This window comes from Saccoglossus kowalevskii, chromosome 8 (assembly GCF_978046115.1).
Source record: "Saccoglossus kowalevskii chromosome 8, keSacKowa6.1, whole genome shotgun sequence".
In the NCBI taxonomy this organism is placed as follows: domain Eukaryota; kingdom Metazoa; phylum Hemichordata; class Enteropneusta; family Harrimaniidae; genus Saccoglossus; species Saccoglossus kowalevskii.
Window position 1 is genome coordinate 8141027 of NC_140648.1, and position 16157 is coordinate 8157183.

At 36.2% G+C, this 16157-nt stretch overlaps 2 protein-coding genes across 2 annotated transcripts; one reads left to right on the forward strand and one right to left on the reverse strand.

Annotated features, from left to right (window-relative positions):
- Positions 1-2732: 2732 nt before the first annotated feature.
- Positions 2733-10768, reverse strand: LOC100374361 (NADH dehydrogenase [ubiquinone] 1 beta subcomplex subunit 10-like). Its single transcript, XM_002731822.4, has 4 exons — positions 10599-10768; positions 5385-5523; positions 4533-4672; positions 2733-3144 (listed from the first exon to the last, which is right to left on the reverse strand). Exons 1-4 carry the CDS (start codon positions 10669-10671, stop codon positions 3038-3040), a joined length of 459 nt encoding a protein of 152 aa, XP_002731868.1. The 5' UTR covers positions 10672-10768; the 3' UTR covers positions 2733-3037.
- A 167-nt stretch (positions 10769-10935) lies between these two features.
- Positions 10936-15660, forward strand: LOC100374215 (large ribosomal subunit protein uL3-like). Its single transcript, XM_002731821.3, has 9 exons — positions 10936-11004; positions 11860-12052; positions 12691-12859; positions 13111-13246; positions 13511-13697; positions 13899-14161; positions 14759-14854; positions 15037-15156; positions 15524-15660. Exons 1-9 carry the CDS (start codon positions 11002-11004, stop codon positions 15569-15571), a joined length of 1215 nt encoding a protein of 404 aa, XP_002731867.1. The 5' UTR covers positions 10936-11001; the 3' UTR covers positions 15572-15660.
- Positions 15661-16157: the final 497 nt, after the last annotated feature.

Sequence of the window (16157 nt, forward strand, 5' to 3'; positions counted from 1 at the left end):
TAGAGGTTTTTATGACGTAATAGCTTTACATTATCATGTTATAAATCACCACTACCAGAATTAGAGGTTTTTATGACATAATAGCTTTACATTATCATGTTATAAATCACCACTATCAGAATTAGGTTTTTATGACGTAATAGCTTTACATTATCATGTTATAAATCACCACTATCAGAATTAGAGGTTTTTATGACATCATAGCTTTACATTATCATGTTATAAATCACCACTATCAGAATTAGAGGTTTTTATGACGTAATAGCTTTACATTATCATGTTATAAATCACCACTACCAGAATTAGAGGATTTTATGACGTAACGTAAACCTGTATTCGAAAGTAAATTCATTTCAACAAAAAGTGCCAAAATTTAACTAAATAATGAATCTTCCACATCGTCATTTAATTCAGAGAAGTCGCCTTACACATTACCCATGATCTTCACTAGCCAAGGTCTAAGTTTATTTGGCCAAGTCTCTAAACAGACCTTGGCAGAACGACCATCAAATATGCGTATTTTAACAGCGCCCCCCAGTAGTCAGTTGTGGCTAATCATTGTCCAATCAGTTTGCGTGTTACAAATCCTTTATTGGCGTTTCATTTTAAACAAAATGGATATTTGTGATGATAAAATTGCGAAAGTTTTTGGTGTTAGTGCTCTCAAGCCTCATCAGGTACAGGCAATCAACACAGTTTTGTGTGGGAAGGATGTCTTCATAGCGACAAAAACAGGAAGTGGAATTTTGTTTTATAATTTGGTACGTCCAAGCTGATTGGGTGACTTGTTTCAAGGCTCGCCCAATCAGATCTCACTGCTTAAGATACGTAATTAGCCTATGCGATCCCACACGGTATCGTGTAGAGGCCTATAGGTCGAAGACACAGGGCCGTGCGATTCGGACGATGGACATTACCTTGCTATAAACCTTTCTCCTCATCCAATATAGCGCTATGGGGGGGGGGGTCATTATTTTATCTCTCTGTTTTGTTTGATACTTCATACAAACATTTGTGTAATGTATTTAGTTGTACAAGGAACATTGATAGGGTTATTGCAGGTTTTATGCACACCTATTTTCACCTTCCACTGTAAATCAAAGAAAGCTTAGAAAGAACTCCCATGTGCTGAGAGTATTGGAGACACATTAAATATAATTCGAAATTACTTAGCTGAAAACTAATTATGCAAATCAGAAAATTAATATGAGCAGATTTGAGTGTAAAACTAATGAGGTCTGCGCAATGTAACAGAAAATCTATGTTTCCAAGTTTAATTGAAATGTGATTAGAACCAAAAAATTATGAATTATTATGCTTATTAGGGAATTAATATGAACAGATTTTTACCCCAAACTAATTAGGTTTGTACATTGTCCTAGAGCATCTTTGTACTAAGTTTCATTGAAATGGAATAATTAGTACTTTAGATATCAGTGTGAAAGCTTAAAATTGGTTAATTATGCAAATTAGGTAATTAATATGTACATATTTTAACCCACAATTATCCAGGTCTGTCTATTGTCCTACAGCATCCATGTACATTCATTGATATGTGATGTTTAGTACCTGAGATATCAGTGTGAAAGTTGGTTAATTATGCAAATTAGGTAATTAATATGCACAAATATTTACCGGAAACTAATTGGTTCTGCATAATTCTAGATTCATTGAAATGTGATGATTAGTACTTTAGATATCAGTAGAAAAGCTGAAAATTAATTATGCAAATTAGTTAATTAATATGCACAATTATTTACCCTAAAACTAATCAGGTCTCTGCATAGTCATAAAGGATCTATGTACCAAGTTTCATTGAAATGCGATGATTAGTACTTGAGATACCCTGAAGCTGAAAATTAACTAATTATGCAAATTAGGTGATTGATATGCACAAATATTTATCGGAAACAATCAATCTCTGCATAGTCCTTGAGTATGTAAGTACCACGTTTCATTGAAATGTAATGCTCACTACTTATATCAAATGCTGAACATTAATTAATTATGCAAATTAGGTAATTAATATGTACTGATATTACCATAAAAACTATCAGGTCTGTGCAGTGTCATATGACATCTATGTACCAAGTTTCATTGAAATGTGATGATTAGTACTTGAGATATCAGTGGAAAAACCGAAAATTGACTAATCATTATGCAAATTAGGTAATTAGTATCCACGGATTATTACCAAAAACTAATCAAAACCTAGCATTAGTTCAGAGCATGTATGTACAAAGTTTCATCAAAATCCAATGAGTGGTTGTTTAGATATCAGTGGAACAATCATGGAACAGCTAAAATCAGCTAATTATCATGCAAATTAGGTAATTAATATGCACGGATTTTTACCAAAAACTAATCAAATCTGCGCATATGTTCAGAGCATCTATGTACCAAGTTTCATCAAAATCCAATGAGTGGTTCTTTAGATATCAGTGGAACAGTCATAGAACAGCTAAAAATTAGCTAATTATCATGCAAATTAGGTAATTAACGAGCATGGATTTTTACCAAAACCTAATCAAATCTGCGCATTGGCCCAGAGTATCTATGCACCAAGTTTCATCAAAAACCGATGCATGGTTCTTGAGATAGCAGTGGAACAGTCGGACACACATACACACTAACTGCAAAGACTCCCATTATGTGCTTCGCACATGGGAGTCAAAAATTCATGTACACAACGAAGTACAAAGTCAGGAATACATGAAACAACGCTTAAGACATTGTTTTACAACTTGATTTTATTCACCAAACTTTCCAAATTGTATATATTCATGCAAACAAAGCTCTGGGTTGATGTTCTCCAATGATGATGGTTCCTGCATATTTCAAGTTATACCACCATGGAGAGTTCAATTGACTATGGCAGGCATTAATAATCATCAATGCTATTCTCAAAGTAAGCTATACATGTAGTATGCTAGTTACTTTAGACTCATTTAATATACATCACACACACTATCTGCCACTGGCTATTCTCAGTATTTCAGAGGGGAAAAACAAATTCATTTCGAAGTAACTAAACCATTTACTGGACTGTTGCTTCCTGCTTTGCTAGATTTCTTTCTTCAATCATGCGATATTTTTGTTTCATTAGGCATCTTCGAGCTGATCCAAATCCGCCAAGGTTGCCATCTGTTGAAAAAGCAGGAAAGCAATGTTAGAAAAGTTTGATTTCTTTAAAAAGAAATAACTAAGTATCCTCTGAGCCCACGCTTGGGCGGACACAAAATAGCCCCTTAGTATATGATGAAAAGCTGCCTAACAAACTTCACTGTATTGCCCTATGCTTTGAGAAGACAGAAAAAGCATAACTGCACTATACGGCACCACATTTGAACAATATGGAACGATATCAATAGTTGTGTTCACGTTACACGAAGTACGGGCTAAGATTTAAGCTGATTTAGGCTTATCTAGCATATTTGCATTTCGGCTAGACCCAATTGCGTCCACGCACAGGGAGGGCCAGTCGTTAACACGGGCTAAGGGCTGCCATTAGTCGGTGACCTTTGGTAAGCCGCTATTTACGAACGAAAAATGAATGACATGCGCGTGGTTCTATTTCTGCTGCTGGCATGTTTCGTTCTAATTTTGAAGCGACGTGCACAGGAACGCGAGAGAAGACGGACCACTTATTTGGATGCACATAAACAGTATACAACGGGCGTAACAGAATACAGCGTTTTATTAATGCATGTCGTAGACAGCGAACCAAATTTATTTTGTCTACGATTGGAGCTGCTGTACGCTCTACTACAGTGACCCGATTAGTGTGGAAGTGAGCGCGGAGTAATGACTGGTGGAATAGTGTCGTTATACAAACATGGGACAATTTTCACACCCAAAGGTCGCCGCAGAGTGCGCTTAGCCCTGGGCTAAGCATTCGCGCATACTTCGTTAGCCCGTGCTAAGGTCTAGGCCGCGTCTTAAATTCGGATCAGATTTAACCCGTACTTAGCATTCCTTAGCCAGTGCTAAGCGTTCACGCACGTTTTCTTAGCACGGGCTAAGGAATTTGACCTCTTAGCCCGTGCTAAGGAGCTGTGCGTGAACGCAACTAATGTTTGTGGATTTGGAGTGTCAGTGATCCAGTTGTATGCCCTGAGTACATGTGCTTACACAAAAGTCATTTTCAAACAATTCAATTTGTTATTTTGAATGTATCGAAATCTATTGTGAGTGACCTCCGCCATATGTGTGACTACCTCAGTAAGGAAAAAATTACCACAAGGAAGTGTATTACTTGGCAAATCAAAAGTAGAGATCTATGGCTTGGACAGAAAGCAATGTGAATACTTAAAAAGCAAAGTAAAACAATCAATAAATGTTAATTATTTACTTGTGAAGGAGTAACTTTAATTAAATCTGTATGTCAAATTTAGGAATTATTATCAAACTAAAGAGTGACACATACAATGCTTGTCAGTTTCATGTATGGACTGTATGGTATTCACAACGACAGTTGCTACTCAACTGATTCACTATGTGTACAAGACATTCACTCACAGAACTTGACTTACATTTGGTATTATAGTTTGTGGCTTCCCTGTCATATTGATCGACTACTGATTTGCAATTTTGGATGGCACTTTCACCTTCAATAACCCAGCAGTCTTCCATACGCTTTCTCAGGATCTTGGTAATCTCCTCATCAACTCTCCTGCACAGATTAACACATTCATTATTTTAACAAGTGCTGTCAAACTGAACTCTGAATCTACCATCTTTGTTCAATCGTACATTTTAAGAGAATGCTTGGCACAAACAAGCCATGCATATAAAAGACAAATCAACTTTCATATAGATCTTGCGAACAAATCAATACCAAATATCAAGCAAATTGGAGAAACAGTCAGATCCGTAATCTACTGGTAATCTAGTGAGAACTGAATGACAATTATAATATGGTTCTAAATACATGGTATACATATCAGCAGTGCATACTTCTTGGGACATTGGTGAATGCCTGAAGAATATTACAGTCACTGCTTCAATTTTTCCACACATCAGATCTGCATTTTATACTAAATTTCCTGATAACAAAATACCGTTATTTTTTCTGAATATCTGAATGGTCTCTTTCTATGGTCATTGTTCAGTCACACAAATCCATCATTTGGGAAAACAGTTATAGCATACACTGTACAACTATACTGCAATGGAAAACTTTTTATAAACTGGAATTGTAGTTATATATTTTTTTAAAGCGGGGGAGTCGTCACCTACGCATGTGTCAGATGGCCACAGCGTGTTATTTTTATCAAACAAACGTCTACCCATGAGCCTTTGCATTTTTAGCGTGTATTGTTATCGGCACTTGGGACTCAATTCCTGCACGTGCATAGATGACGACCCTCTCGCTTTAAGCTTACTTGTCTCTCTTGAATTGCATTTCTGCTTCATACATGCATGATATATCATTAACATCACATTGATCTATGTCCGGAACACGTCTATATTGCTGATGGTAGTATGGATATACATTCTTGTTTTGTTGACCTTCAATTTTCTCTGGTGGAAATAATATAATATGTGTATTGAAATACATGTACAAATGTAACTATAATCTCAGTTTAAAACAGACTGTGAAGGGACAGATGAGTATACCATGCTGTGGTAAAGGGGTAATTAATTCTTGCACACATCATTTGAAGCTGATGTTCATGAATTTGTAGATACAGGATAGACTTGTACAACAAGTTCAGCTTTATCCACTTTTAAATTTGACAATACTCATCTAGGCTTACATTGCATAGCATATTGAGAGCATCATGTTAATATCATTTGTGACCATTGTTACCGGTACCAGGTCAGTGTTCTCCACAATCCAAAATAGCTGGTGGGCGGCCTAATTAGCATAAATCTGCATACTAATTTACATGTCATTTACATACATCATTCTAGCATTTATGTCATGAACTGCAATACACACTAAGTTATTTATTATTTATTCTCTTTTTAATTTAATTGAAACATGTTACAATTTTTTCAAATACAAACAGATTGGTCACTATTAATATTTACGAAATGCAAAAAGTTTGAAATCGGTGATTTATACGTTCACAAATTATTCTGCGTTCATGAAATGCAATTCGGGTAACCAAGAGCAAGTACGAGTTATAATGTAGAAAATATACGAGGTGATTTGTTCCCGACGCCAAAACGGGCGATTTGTCAAAATAAAACTCATAACATTTTTTATTTGTGGCATCAGTACTCACCAGTGCCGACGGACGGTAAGATGCATTTACGTATATACGGTCTGCGGTCACGATACGTTTTCACACGTTGTTTTGGGATTCAAGAAAAATGCTAACAATCGGCAAAATAAAAGAATTTGCTATGTTCTCGAAAGATTAGACATAAAAAATGGATAAATGAAAAAAAGTATGTGGAAAAGATAACTAAAATATTATTCAATTACAAATACTCGCGGTAAACTAATCCGGCAGCCATGTTTGATGTTTATTACCGCTTTCCGAATTCAGTACATGAACACCCAGAATGCGCTGCTCCCCTATGCAACTTAGATACCAGGGTTCTCCACGGTTTGAAAATTAAACAGGGCGCGCCAATGTGAAGTGGGCGTGGCACATTTGTAACGTGCATCATTGGCAAGGATGTTGAAAAATGGAAACTAAAAAATCTATTAATCTACATATTATTACATATGCATAATATATATTTATTATTACAAAATGAATAGGAATTTTGAAGAGCTATTATTAAGTAAACGTCAGCACGTATAAGCAGCTGATTTTAGCTGCACGATTCCTCAAGCGGCGACATCAGTTGTTTACAAGTAATGATCGCGTCCAGAAAAAAACGTAACAAGTTTGTTAATTTATTTTCCCAAATAGATACATACATGCTTTATTTAATTATTAGCAAAAATTTATATTTAGGATTTATATTTATTTGGACGAAGCAAAATAAAATATATGTCGCACAAACGTTCGTAATTGGTTCATTAAAAAACTTGCATGAATGGCACCAAAAACCAAGGTGATCAAACGAAATAAAATGTACACAATAGAAGATTTTCGATCTGCAGTTAACAGTTACTATCAAAAATAATAGAATTAGGTATAAAAAAACAAAATACATGTTTAAAAGAATAATTTTCATTCGAATCGAAAGTTTGTTGATGTCTGCTTCGTTCAAAACAGCTATGACCCGGAAACAGTTCATTTTACTGTGTGCACCCTGGTACTATGTAACGATGCTTTTGATTGGCCAAAGCCACGCATTGACGCGAAAAACAACCAATCAGAATATTTGTTCCAAAAGAACACAAGTAAATTTATTTCTTCCACTTATGATGCGAGTTGAAAGCATGGCCGTTTTACCGGGGTTTTCATAAATCGTGATTTAAAGAAAATTCAACTTTAAATAGTGACATTTAAATGTTCAAGCAAGCATTCGTGTGGACTTCTTGGTGATCAGCAATGTCTGTGATGGTACGTCGGCTGCGCTGGTCGTTTACCAATCATGCAAGTGCATAGCTGCCCGGTTGCTGCCTTTGTTCCACTCGGCGGTGACGATGTTGCCGATACCTAGTCACGGCGAACTTGGTTTTAACCATAGACCTTATGTTTAACGAATGGTTTTACCGATAATGATTTTATATATTTGACGTCACCCTGGCAGTAAAAATATGGGTACGGTAATGCACTTTTCTGGGCCACATGTTCATTTTTAATCGCGTTGAAAAACTTGTAACTTTTTGTTTGGTGGTGTTATCACCTCACGGTGACCTGCTACGATAACAAACCGGAATTTTCACAGTTGCACCTTAAAACAATGAACCAGTTACCCTGAGCACGATGAATCATCTTCGGAAGACAATGAGTGTTGGCCTGTTTTGTAAACAATTCTTTGTATGGGACCATGCAGGGCGCACAGGAAATATAACAGGGCGCTGACAATTTAAACAGGGCGTCAGATAACAGGGCGCGGTGCCCTGTAAAAACCCCTCGTGGAGAACCCTGGATACTAAATTGTTACAGCGCCAACAGCGGTGGGTGGCCGACGGTCGTTGAATGGGGTAGGCCAAAAGGTCACTAGTTTGCCTTCTCCATGCTGTTTTCACGATGAAAATCGAGCGAACGTTGTAAATACATCTAGAATTTTTGTTCGAGTTTACATGCAATATGCTAATATATTTGTTTATTTTCTGTACATATACATTTCGTTCGTATTTAATTCTTTCTTTCGTGATTGGAAGACGATTATTAAAAATACAGCTGTAAATTGAAATCATTGTAGTTGTGTATTGTGAGCAATAAGTGGCAACAATGTCGGGCGACAATGAATTCAGACGATTGACACATTGCCATGAATACACTTGATAACTGCTTGCAGACTTCCAGTGGTCATTGTTTATGTTTGGACTCTTGAAACAATAGCAAAATAAAGGGTTGGGCAACTACTCTTTTGTTTAGGCTTGGGAAGAACAATGCAAGCTTTTCACAAATAATTTCAGCTGGATGTACGTTGGTGGGCGGGTGTTGAGAGTTACTAGGCGGCCGTAAAACTTGATGGCCCACCTAAAACCCCTTGTGGAGAACACTGCAGGTTAACTCACATTGGTGGTTATAACCAATTTGGTTGCCTCTAAAACCAAACCCAAGATGGCCTCTTGGGTCACTGATTTTCAATATTTTTTTACAGTGATTCTAATATTTCCACAGGATCACAGGATTCACTATATCTTTTGTAAAGCTACAACAGTGTTTATTTCAGGATTTAGTAATCTCATTATGAATAACAGAATAGTGAATTGGTGTAAAGTGTTGTGGGTTGGCCCTTAACTACTGGTCAGTCAATACATGCCTGTTCCCATGGTAATGTATAGAAGTCAGCCAATCAGTGATGACACATTATTCTGTGCCGACTACACAGTTACACAACAATTCATCCGATGATTCTTTGGTGATTTCAAGCTAGGTTTTACAGGCGACCATGCATGAGTTTGGTCCTTGATATCATATTCAAAGTTTGCCAAACTCAGTTCCTCAACAACGTACGGTAACCTCGAACATAAGTACTATTCAACACTGACCAATACAATAGTGGAAAGTGGTGGAGAACCAACTATTGTACATAGATTTTTTTCAGGTGGAATTAATTCCAAATTTAATTTTCTCTTCAGTAATGCTTTATGGGCAATCAATAAGGATTTGGGAAATAATACATCAAACCATGGAGGTAGAAAAGAGAAGGAGTGAGGACGCTATTTAAGCCCATGTTAATCTTATAAACATCCTTTGTTTTCGGTCTGGTTAAGCCACTTATTGTTTTTGTTTAGAAGTCGTTTTATCTACATGATGATAGCCGCTTATTTACACAAGAAAACGAGAGTAGAACTGGAAAAAATAAATTACGTTTAAACATCGTCTATAAAATTGAATGCGCAAACCATAAATACCAGAATTGTGCATGCGCAATGACCTTTATCGGACCACAAAGGTCATTTCACACTTGTAGATACCGGAAATTCTGCATACGGACGCTACCAAGATGTGTGCTTACTTCTTTTTGATATTTTTTATCGCAATAGTCGTCCAACTTTGGACATTGATTAAAAAATTCCCGCAAATTTCCGCAGTGAAATTTAAAGATACATGATAAGATTATAACAAGATGTTTTGACGAGTCATTTTTCATTGGTGTGCAGAACTGTGCAGATGTCGAAAATCGCGCCTTTTGTTGTAATAGATTTCGGGCGTTGAGTACACTCAGCGTACGTTTTTCGCTGCATTTTGTATTATTGTTATTTGTTTGGGCATGCGCAGTGCGTTGAGAATCTTCGTGAAGCTTCCGAATACAGCCGAAACACGTAAGCCGATTAACTGTGACATTGTACAGCGTGTTTGCAAACTAATTACAATGTGTACTGAGTAAACAAATCCAAAGCATCATGAAACCAGCGGAAACAATAGCGTCCTCACTCCTTCTCTTTTTCTACCTCCATGATCAAACAAAATCCGAAACTTTCTCACCCACCTATGGAAATTCAGAAACAAGAAACTGAATGATTTACATATGAATTAATGCTCTCTAATTACTGTAATAGATTGTTTTTCTTTTCTTTTTCTTGTTGTTGACTTGTAACTTTTTACGCTGTTTCAAAGGCTAATAAAATATAATATTTTAATAAATACTAATTTATTTGTTTTGTTTTCAGGTCAGTTGTATGGGCATTTTGCTGATAAGGTTGTACAGTGGTATAGGGTTAGAACTACGCACAATGTATACTGACATGTGAAGCAGAGGATCAATCATTGGAAATTTGAAGTTTATTACGTATTTTTTGAAATTAGTACAAATTCGACCAGCAAGGCAACTTGGCAAGATATCAGATCTTTAGAATATAAGTTTAGGAATCATCTCAATTCAAATATTTGATTTTAGAATAAAAGTTGGAGATTCTTTCAAATGTTGTCACATTTCAACATTTTGATTTGTTGTACTATTGTCTATGATGATCTTGGCTGCAAGTTGTGGTTTGTGGGCATGTATGACCTTACTTGACCTGACATAACATATTTATTTGTATGCAATAAGTAACATTAGTTGCTTACCTCTAAACCATGTTACCGGAACATCTACAGTATAGTAAAATCCTTTCACTATAGCATCTATTAACGGTGCCATTTTGGTCACGCAAGCACTTCAACGATCTAGATTTGTTGTCGGAACTTTTCGCCGATAGAACCTGGATCGTGCCAACAAAATGGCGGATTCAAATTAGCCTCTGTCACGAAAACAATACACACATCAAACATTTATCATTCTATTTTAATTACGAACGTGATTTTATATCTCTAATAAGTTCACGTTTCTATTATAGTAATTTTAAATAGTACACTTGGTCAATATTCCAAGGTGAAATTTACGTGGAACTGTACAATTATGTCTTGTACGAGGTGGAAAGGTAACGTTGCCTCGTTCTGATCTACGGTCGACCTTTTCTCGTCAAGCAGAATGGTGAGTGGACGTGTCTTGTACCTTGGTCAAAAATCCATCAAAATCCACTAGAATTTTTGACCATCGACCTGAAACACGACGACAAATCAACGAAAGAACGTTAATTAGTATGAGCGGATGTTAATTTTTATGGATATTCAGTACCTCTGTGATATTTATACACTTTTTCTCGTTGAAATGTTTCAAGCATGTGTGTAAAACATAGGACGATTTTATATAAATTATACAGTCTGTTTAGTTCAACTGGTGGTAGTTCAAACAGTCGTATGGCGAGTGAATTAAATATTTGTAGCGTTATTCGCCTGTAAACTAGTGACAAATTTCAAATTCGTCTATTAATTTGCATTTCGTTAAAACCTTGTACATCAAAGTGGTTTAAATTATACAGCTATCAGTGTGTGGTTATAGACTACTGGAGCCAACAAAGCCTCAGGTGATGAAAATATTGCTCCAGTAGTGCAAAAAGCTCTTTTGGGTGCCAGGAATATTGAACACGATAGCATATTGAAAAGTTAATGCAGCTAGGAACGTCTTGGACTTGATTTATTTTAAAGGTCAAACATGAAAACCTGCATTTGATTACTGCACACCAGTGTTAAATGTTGCAGAATTTAATCTTGTATTAACAGTAAATTTAATGGTATGTAAGTAGTTGTATTTTCAGGTGGAATAGGAGGCAATTTAGTGGATGGTGATAACAAAATACACAAATTAATCCTAAAAAATTTGTTCACACAAGTATTGTTGCACAAATTTTTACTATACCGAATGTCACTCGTTGCTAGGATTTGTCTATTTGTTAAATTGATTCCTTCACTAGGGTTAGGTGAACATTATTTGTATTTTTATCCACAGAGTCATCGTAAATTTTCTGCGCCACGTCATGGCTCTTTGGGATTTCTTCCCAGAAAGAGGAGCAGGAGGCATCGGGGTAAAGTGAAGGCCTTTCCCAAAGATGACCAATCCAAACCATGCCACCTCACAGCCTTTGTAGGATACAAGGCTGGTATGACCCATATTGTTAGACAAGTTGACAGGCCTGGATCAAGTAAGCAAGTTTCTTCTGTTCATAATTCTCTAAGACAGACCGGAAACGGAAACGAGACAAAAACAAAAGATTTTTCAAGTTAGCGTGGGGGAAATAACGTTAAGTATTATCGTCAGGGAAAGCTATTGTTTAAGCTAGTCTATGATTGGTTGCTGGCAATGTTTGGGGGATTTTTGACCAGTTTGTGACGTAGGCTTGTCTTGGAGAATGCCACAAATAGACACTATTATGATTTAAAATTTCAATATTTGTTGACCTATTTCATGGTTTCCTTAAAATATTGCATGCCGATTAGCACCATTTACCCACCTACTTTTCTATATACTTTGCAAAAGAATACAATTTAGTCGCCATCAATGACAATCTTGAATTTACAGTGGCCCGACAGATTCAAAGAACTCTCGTTTTGAATTTTGTGTTGGTCAGATACTACAAAGATTGCTCTGTACATTAATTTACCTAAATAATATTCCTAAAAATATGTAGACTAACAATTTAGACTTGGTCATAAACCAATTAAAAAAATTATTTATATCTGCCAAGATTCCATTAGTTTCTGAATGCAGATGCTAAGCTATATAATATTGTTTACTTACTACATGGAGCACTAATCAACTTTCATTTCTTGCATAAAATAGAGGTGAACAAAAAGGAAGTGGTAGAGCCGGTTACTATTATAGAAACTCCACCTTTGATGGTTGTTGGAGTTGTTGGCTATATTGATACACCAAGAGGTCAACGAACTCTGAAGACTATCTGGGCAGAACATCTAAATGAAGAGTGTAGACGTCGATTCTACAAAAACTGGTAGGTAATGTCTAGTTAGTGTTTCTGCTCAGCAACTTTGCTGTTCTCTCCTGTCAAACTTTGTTAAACCATTCGATAAATACTTACTGTAGGTAAAACTACATTTAGTTTGTGGACAGAACCCAAATGTATGCTTAACCTTGAAAATTTTGGTATTCGATTGTAACAAGCCACTTGGCTTTCAGTCGATGGGTCTCCTCTCATGCTATGCGATGATGAGGCCTATTGTGATTTCTGATTCTTACAATAAGGTATCGTGCCAAGAAGAAGGCATTCACCAAGGCTTCCAAGAAATGGGGTGATGATGGTGGTAAACAAGCCATTGAAAAAGACTTTAATGCAATGAAGAAGTACTGCAAAGTTATTCGTATACTTGCCCATACCCAGGTATGTTTAATAACCCTGGAACTGTATGTACATTTCTGCTACATGTCCTGTCATGGTTTTACAAAACAGTATTTTTTTTCTTCATTACTAAGTTGTGAAACAAAATTTGTTTCTTATTCAGAGTTGAATCCCTATTGCAAGTGTCTTAATTTTTACAGAATTTGAGTGTGCTAACAATTTGTTAAAATGGTTTCAATAACGTATAGATTCCCATAACTGATTTTTTTTTCTATTTGATAATTTAAATTTGTTTGTTTCTTCTAGATGCGCTTAATGAACCAGCGCCAGAAAAAAGCCCATATCATCGAGATCCAGATCAATGGTGGTACAATTGCTGAGAAAGTAGACTGGGCACGTGAAAAATTGGAAAGTCAAATTCCAGTTACTCAAGTATTTGTTCAGGATGAAATGATTGATGTCATTGGTGTGACAAAGGGTAAAGGATTCAAAGGTAAACTGATGTGGACTGTATATCAAAGCCAGTAACAAATTGACAAGTGATGATAAAACATGGATGATGCATTTTGCATCCTGAATTCCACTATGTGGATGTCGCCATGCTGCCTTCCTACTGATGTCTAAACCACTACCATTCACATTACTTTCCATTCTTGTTTTTTGGAAATGCTAACAATTCTCTTGTTTGCTACAGGTGTTACATCACGTTGGGGTACAAAGAAACTGCCTCGCAAGACTCACAAGGGTCTTCGTAAAGTTGCTTGTATTGGTGCATGGCATCCTGCTCGTGTAGGCTATGGAGTTGCTCGTGCTGGTCAGAAAGGTTACCATCATCGTACGGAGCTGAACAAGAAAGTATACCGTATTGGAGCGGGTATTCATACTAAAGATGGTAAAGTTATAAAGAACAATGCTGCCACTGAGTATGATCAGACTGACAAAGACATCACTCCATTGGTAAATTACTTTGCTTCACTGTATTGCACCTAACCATGTAATTGCTAGTGTTGACTCTTGTGCAAGTCTTTGATGTTAGTGTCTGTCTGTCTGTTTCACTGATATCTCAAGAACCAGATCTTTTTAACCCTTATTTTCATAATTATTAGTAAATTTTCTTCTTTTCGACTCGAGCTCTTATGTTACAATGAAACCTGTTACATAGATGTCATAGGACAATGCTCTTACCTGATAAATTTTGAGTTAATAACCATGCATTTTAATTACAAATTTGCACAATTACCGGTAGAAAATCATACTTGTATACATATTTATAATACTAATCATCAAATTTCACTTTTTTTTCTCTCAAAAACCATTCAACGGATTTCAATGAATTTTGATACACATGCTCCTGGATAAATGCACAAACCTGATTAGTTTTTGGTTTGAGATCAATTTCAAATGACTATATTGCCATGTGACCTCATTATTTCATTTAATATTTCATTTAAACCATAGCTACTTCCCTTATCTGGTCAAGTCAATGTTAAAATACATGGGGCTGGTAGGTTAAGTTTCCATGAATAATTTACCAATTATTTGTATTTTCCTCAGGGAGGCTTTCCTCACTATGGTGTGGTAAAGAACGATTTCTTGATGCTGAAAGGCTGTGTGATTGGCCCAAAGAAACGTGTTCTTACTTTGCGCAAGGTATGTTGATCAAATTTGCTGATCCATACATCAGGTAAAATGCCAGCAATGGTATCCAAAGTCTTTGCAATGTAGGTGGCTCCAAATTTTCCACCATGCCAGTTATAAATGGTATGCACACTGACTTGCATATACTATTTCTAGGCTTTATAAAAAAACATTGTTCATACATTTTGTTGCAGTCTCTACTGACCCAAACATCACGTAAAGCCACAGAGAAGATCACACTGAAATTCATTGACACATCATCCAAGTTTGGTCATGGTCGTTTCCAGACTGGAATAGAAAAGCAGACTTTTATGGTGAGAATGAATTTTTCCCCTTTGTTAGAAGTAGACGTGTGTTGCACAATATGAATTTCAGTATGTGATTATTCACTACTAAATATGGCATATTCTCAAGAGCCGAATGTCCATTTTGTTTCGAAATTCCAATGGTCCTGCTTGTACTGATGTCATCGTACAATGCATCTTTATAATGACACCTACATTTCTATCGAGGTTAGATGGGATGTAGACATATTAGTTCAAAAGCATTTTCTTATACCTGCCTATCAAAACCTTTCTCTCTACCCTTCCTATACAGATACATACATGTGATAATTGTAAATGAAAACGCAGTGGTTTATTTTGCATCTTGTTGTAACAAATTATTTTCCACTTCTTGCAGGGTCCACTCAAAAAAGACGGTCTGAAAAAAGAAACTACTGCTTCCTAATACTGTGGAAACTATCAATTTGTACACGCTACTGTGTATTGTACAATGACAAATTAAAAATATGATGTGAATGCAAATGATTTTGTAAACTTTGTGTGATTGTTTTTCTTTTCAATGTTGATGGCCTTTGGACATCAGTTGGTTGTGATTGTCCTGGATTTGTCCATCTGCTCCCTTGCCTGTACAAAAATATCTTAACTTGGAAGATCCAGAGCTGTTAACAGCAGAGTAGAACAAATAAACTGAATTTATGCAGCAGTTTTAAAGAAGGAAAAATCTGTCGTGAATTGCAAGTAATTCTAGAGGCAGTGTATTCATTGGGTAAAACTAGTTGCTGTGGCAATGAAAATTAAACAAAAGGTCAGATATCAAATTGCCAATGAATACTTGCAACCTCTGAACAGGGTGTAGCAAGGTGGTGGCTAAATAAAATTACCTTGGCCATTGGAATTGAAATGTACCATCTGAAATGCATTCTAATATAAAACTAAACCTTACATTTGTGCAATGAGTTGTTGCTTTGTGACCTTTGGCATCTTCAATCAATGACATGTGCTACTAATTGAGCAAATTTGGTATACTGTTG

Coding starts and splice junctions, on each gene's coding strand:
- LOC100374361 (XM_002731822.4), bottom strand. CDS start 10,671: ATGGCACCGTTAATAGATGCTATAGTGAAAGGATTTTACTATACTGTA. Junction 5,524..10,598: donor TCCGGTAACATGGTTTAGAG/GTAAGCAACTAA, acceptor TATTTCCACCAG/AGAAAATTGAAGGTCAACAA. Junction 4,673..5,384: donor ATGCAATTCAAGAGAGACAA/GTAAGCTTAAAG, acceptor TAATCTGTGCAG/GAGAGTTGATGAGGAGATTA.
- LOC100374215 (XM_002731821.3), top strand. Junction 12,053..12,690: donor AGTTGACAGGCCTGGATCAA/GTAAGCAAGTTT, acceptor TGCATAAAATAG/AGGTGAACAAAAAGGAAGTG. Junction 14,162..14,758: donor ACAAAGACATCACTCCATTG/GTAAATTACTTT, acceptor TATTTTCCTCAG/GGAGGCTTTCCTCACTATGG.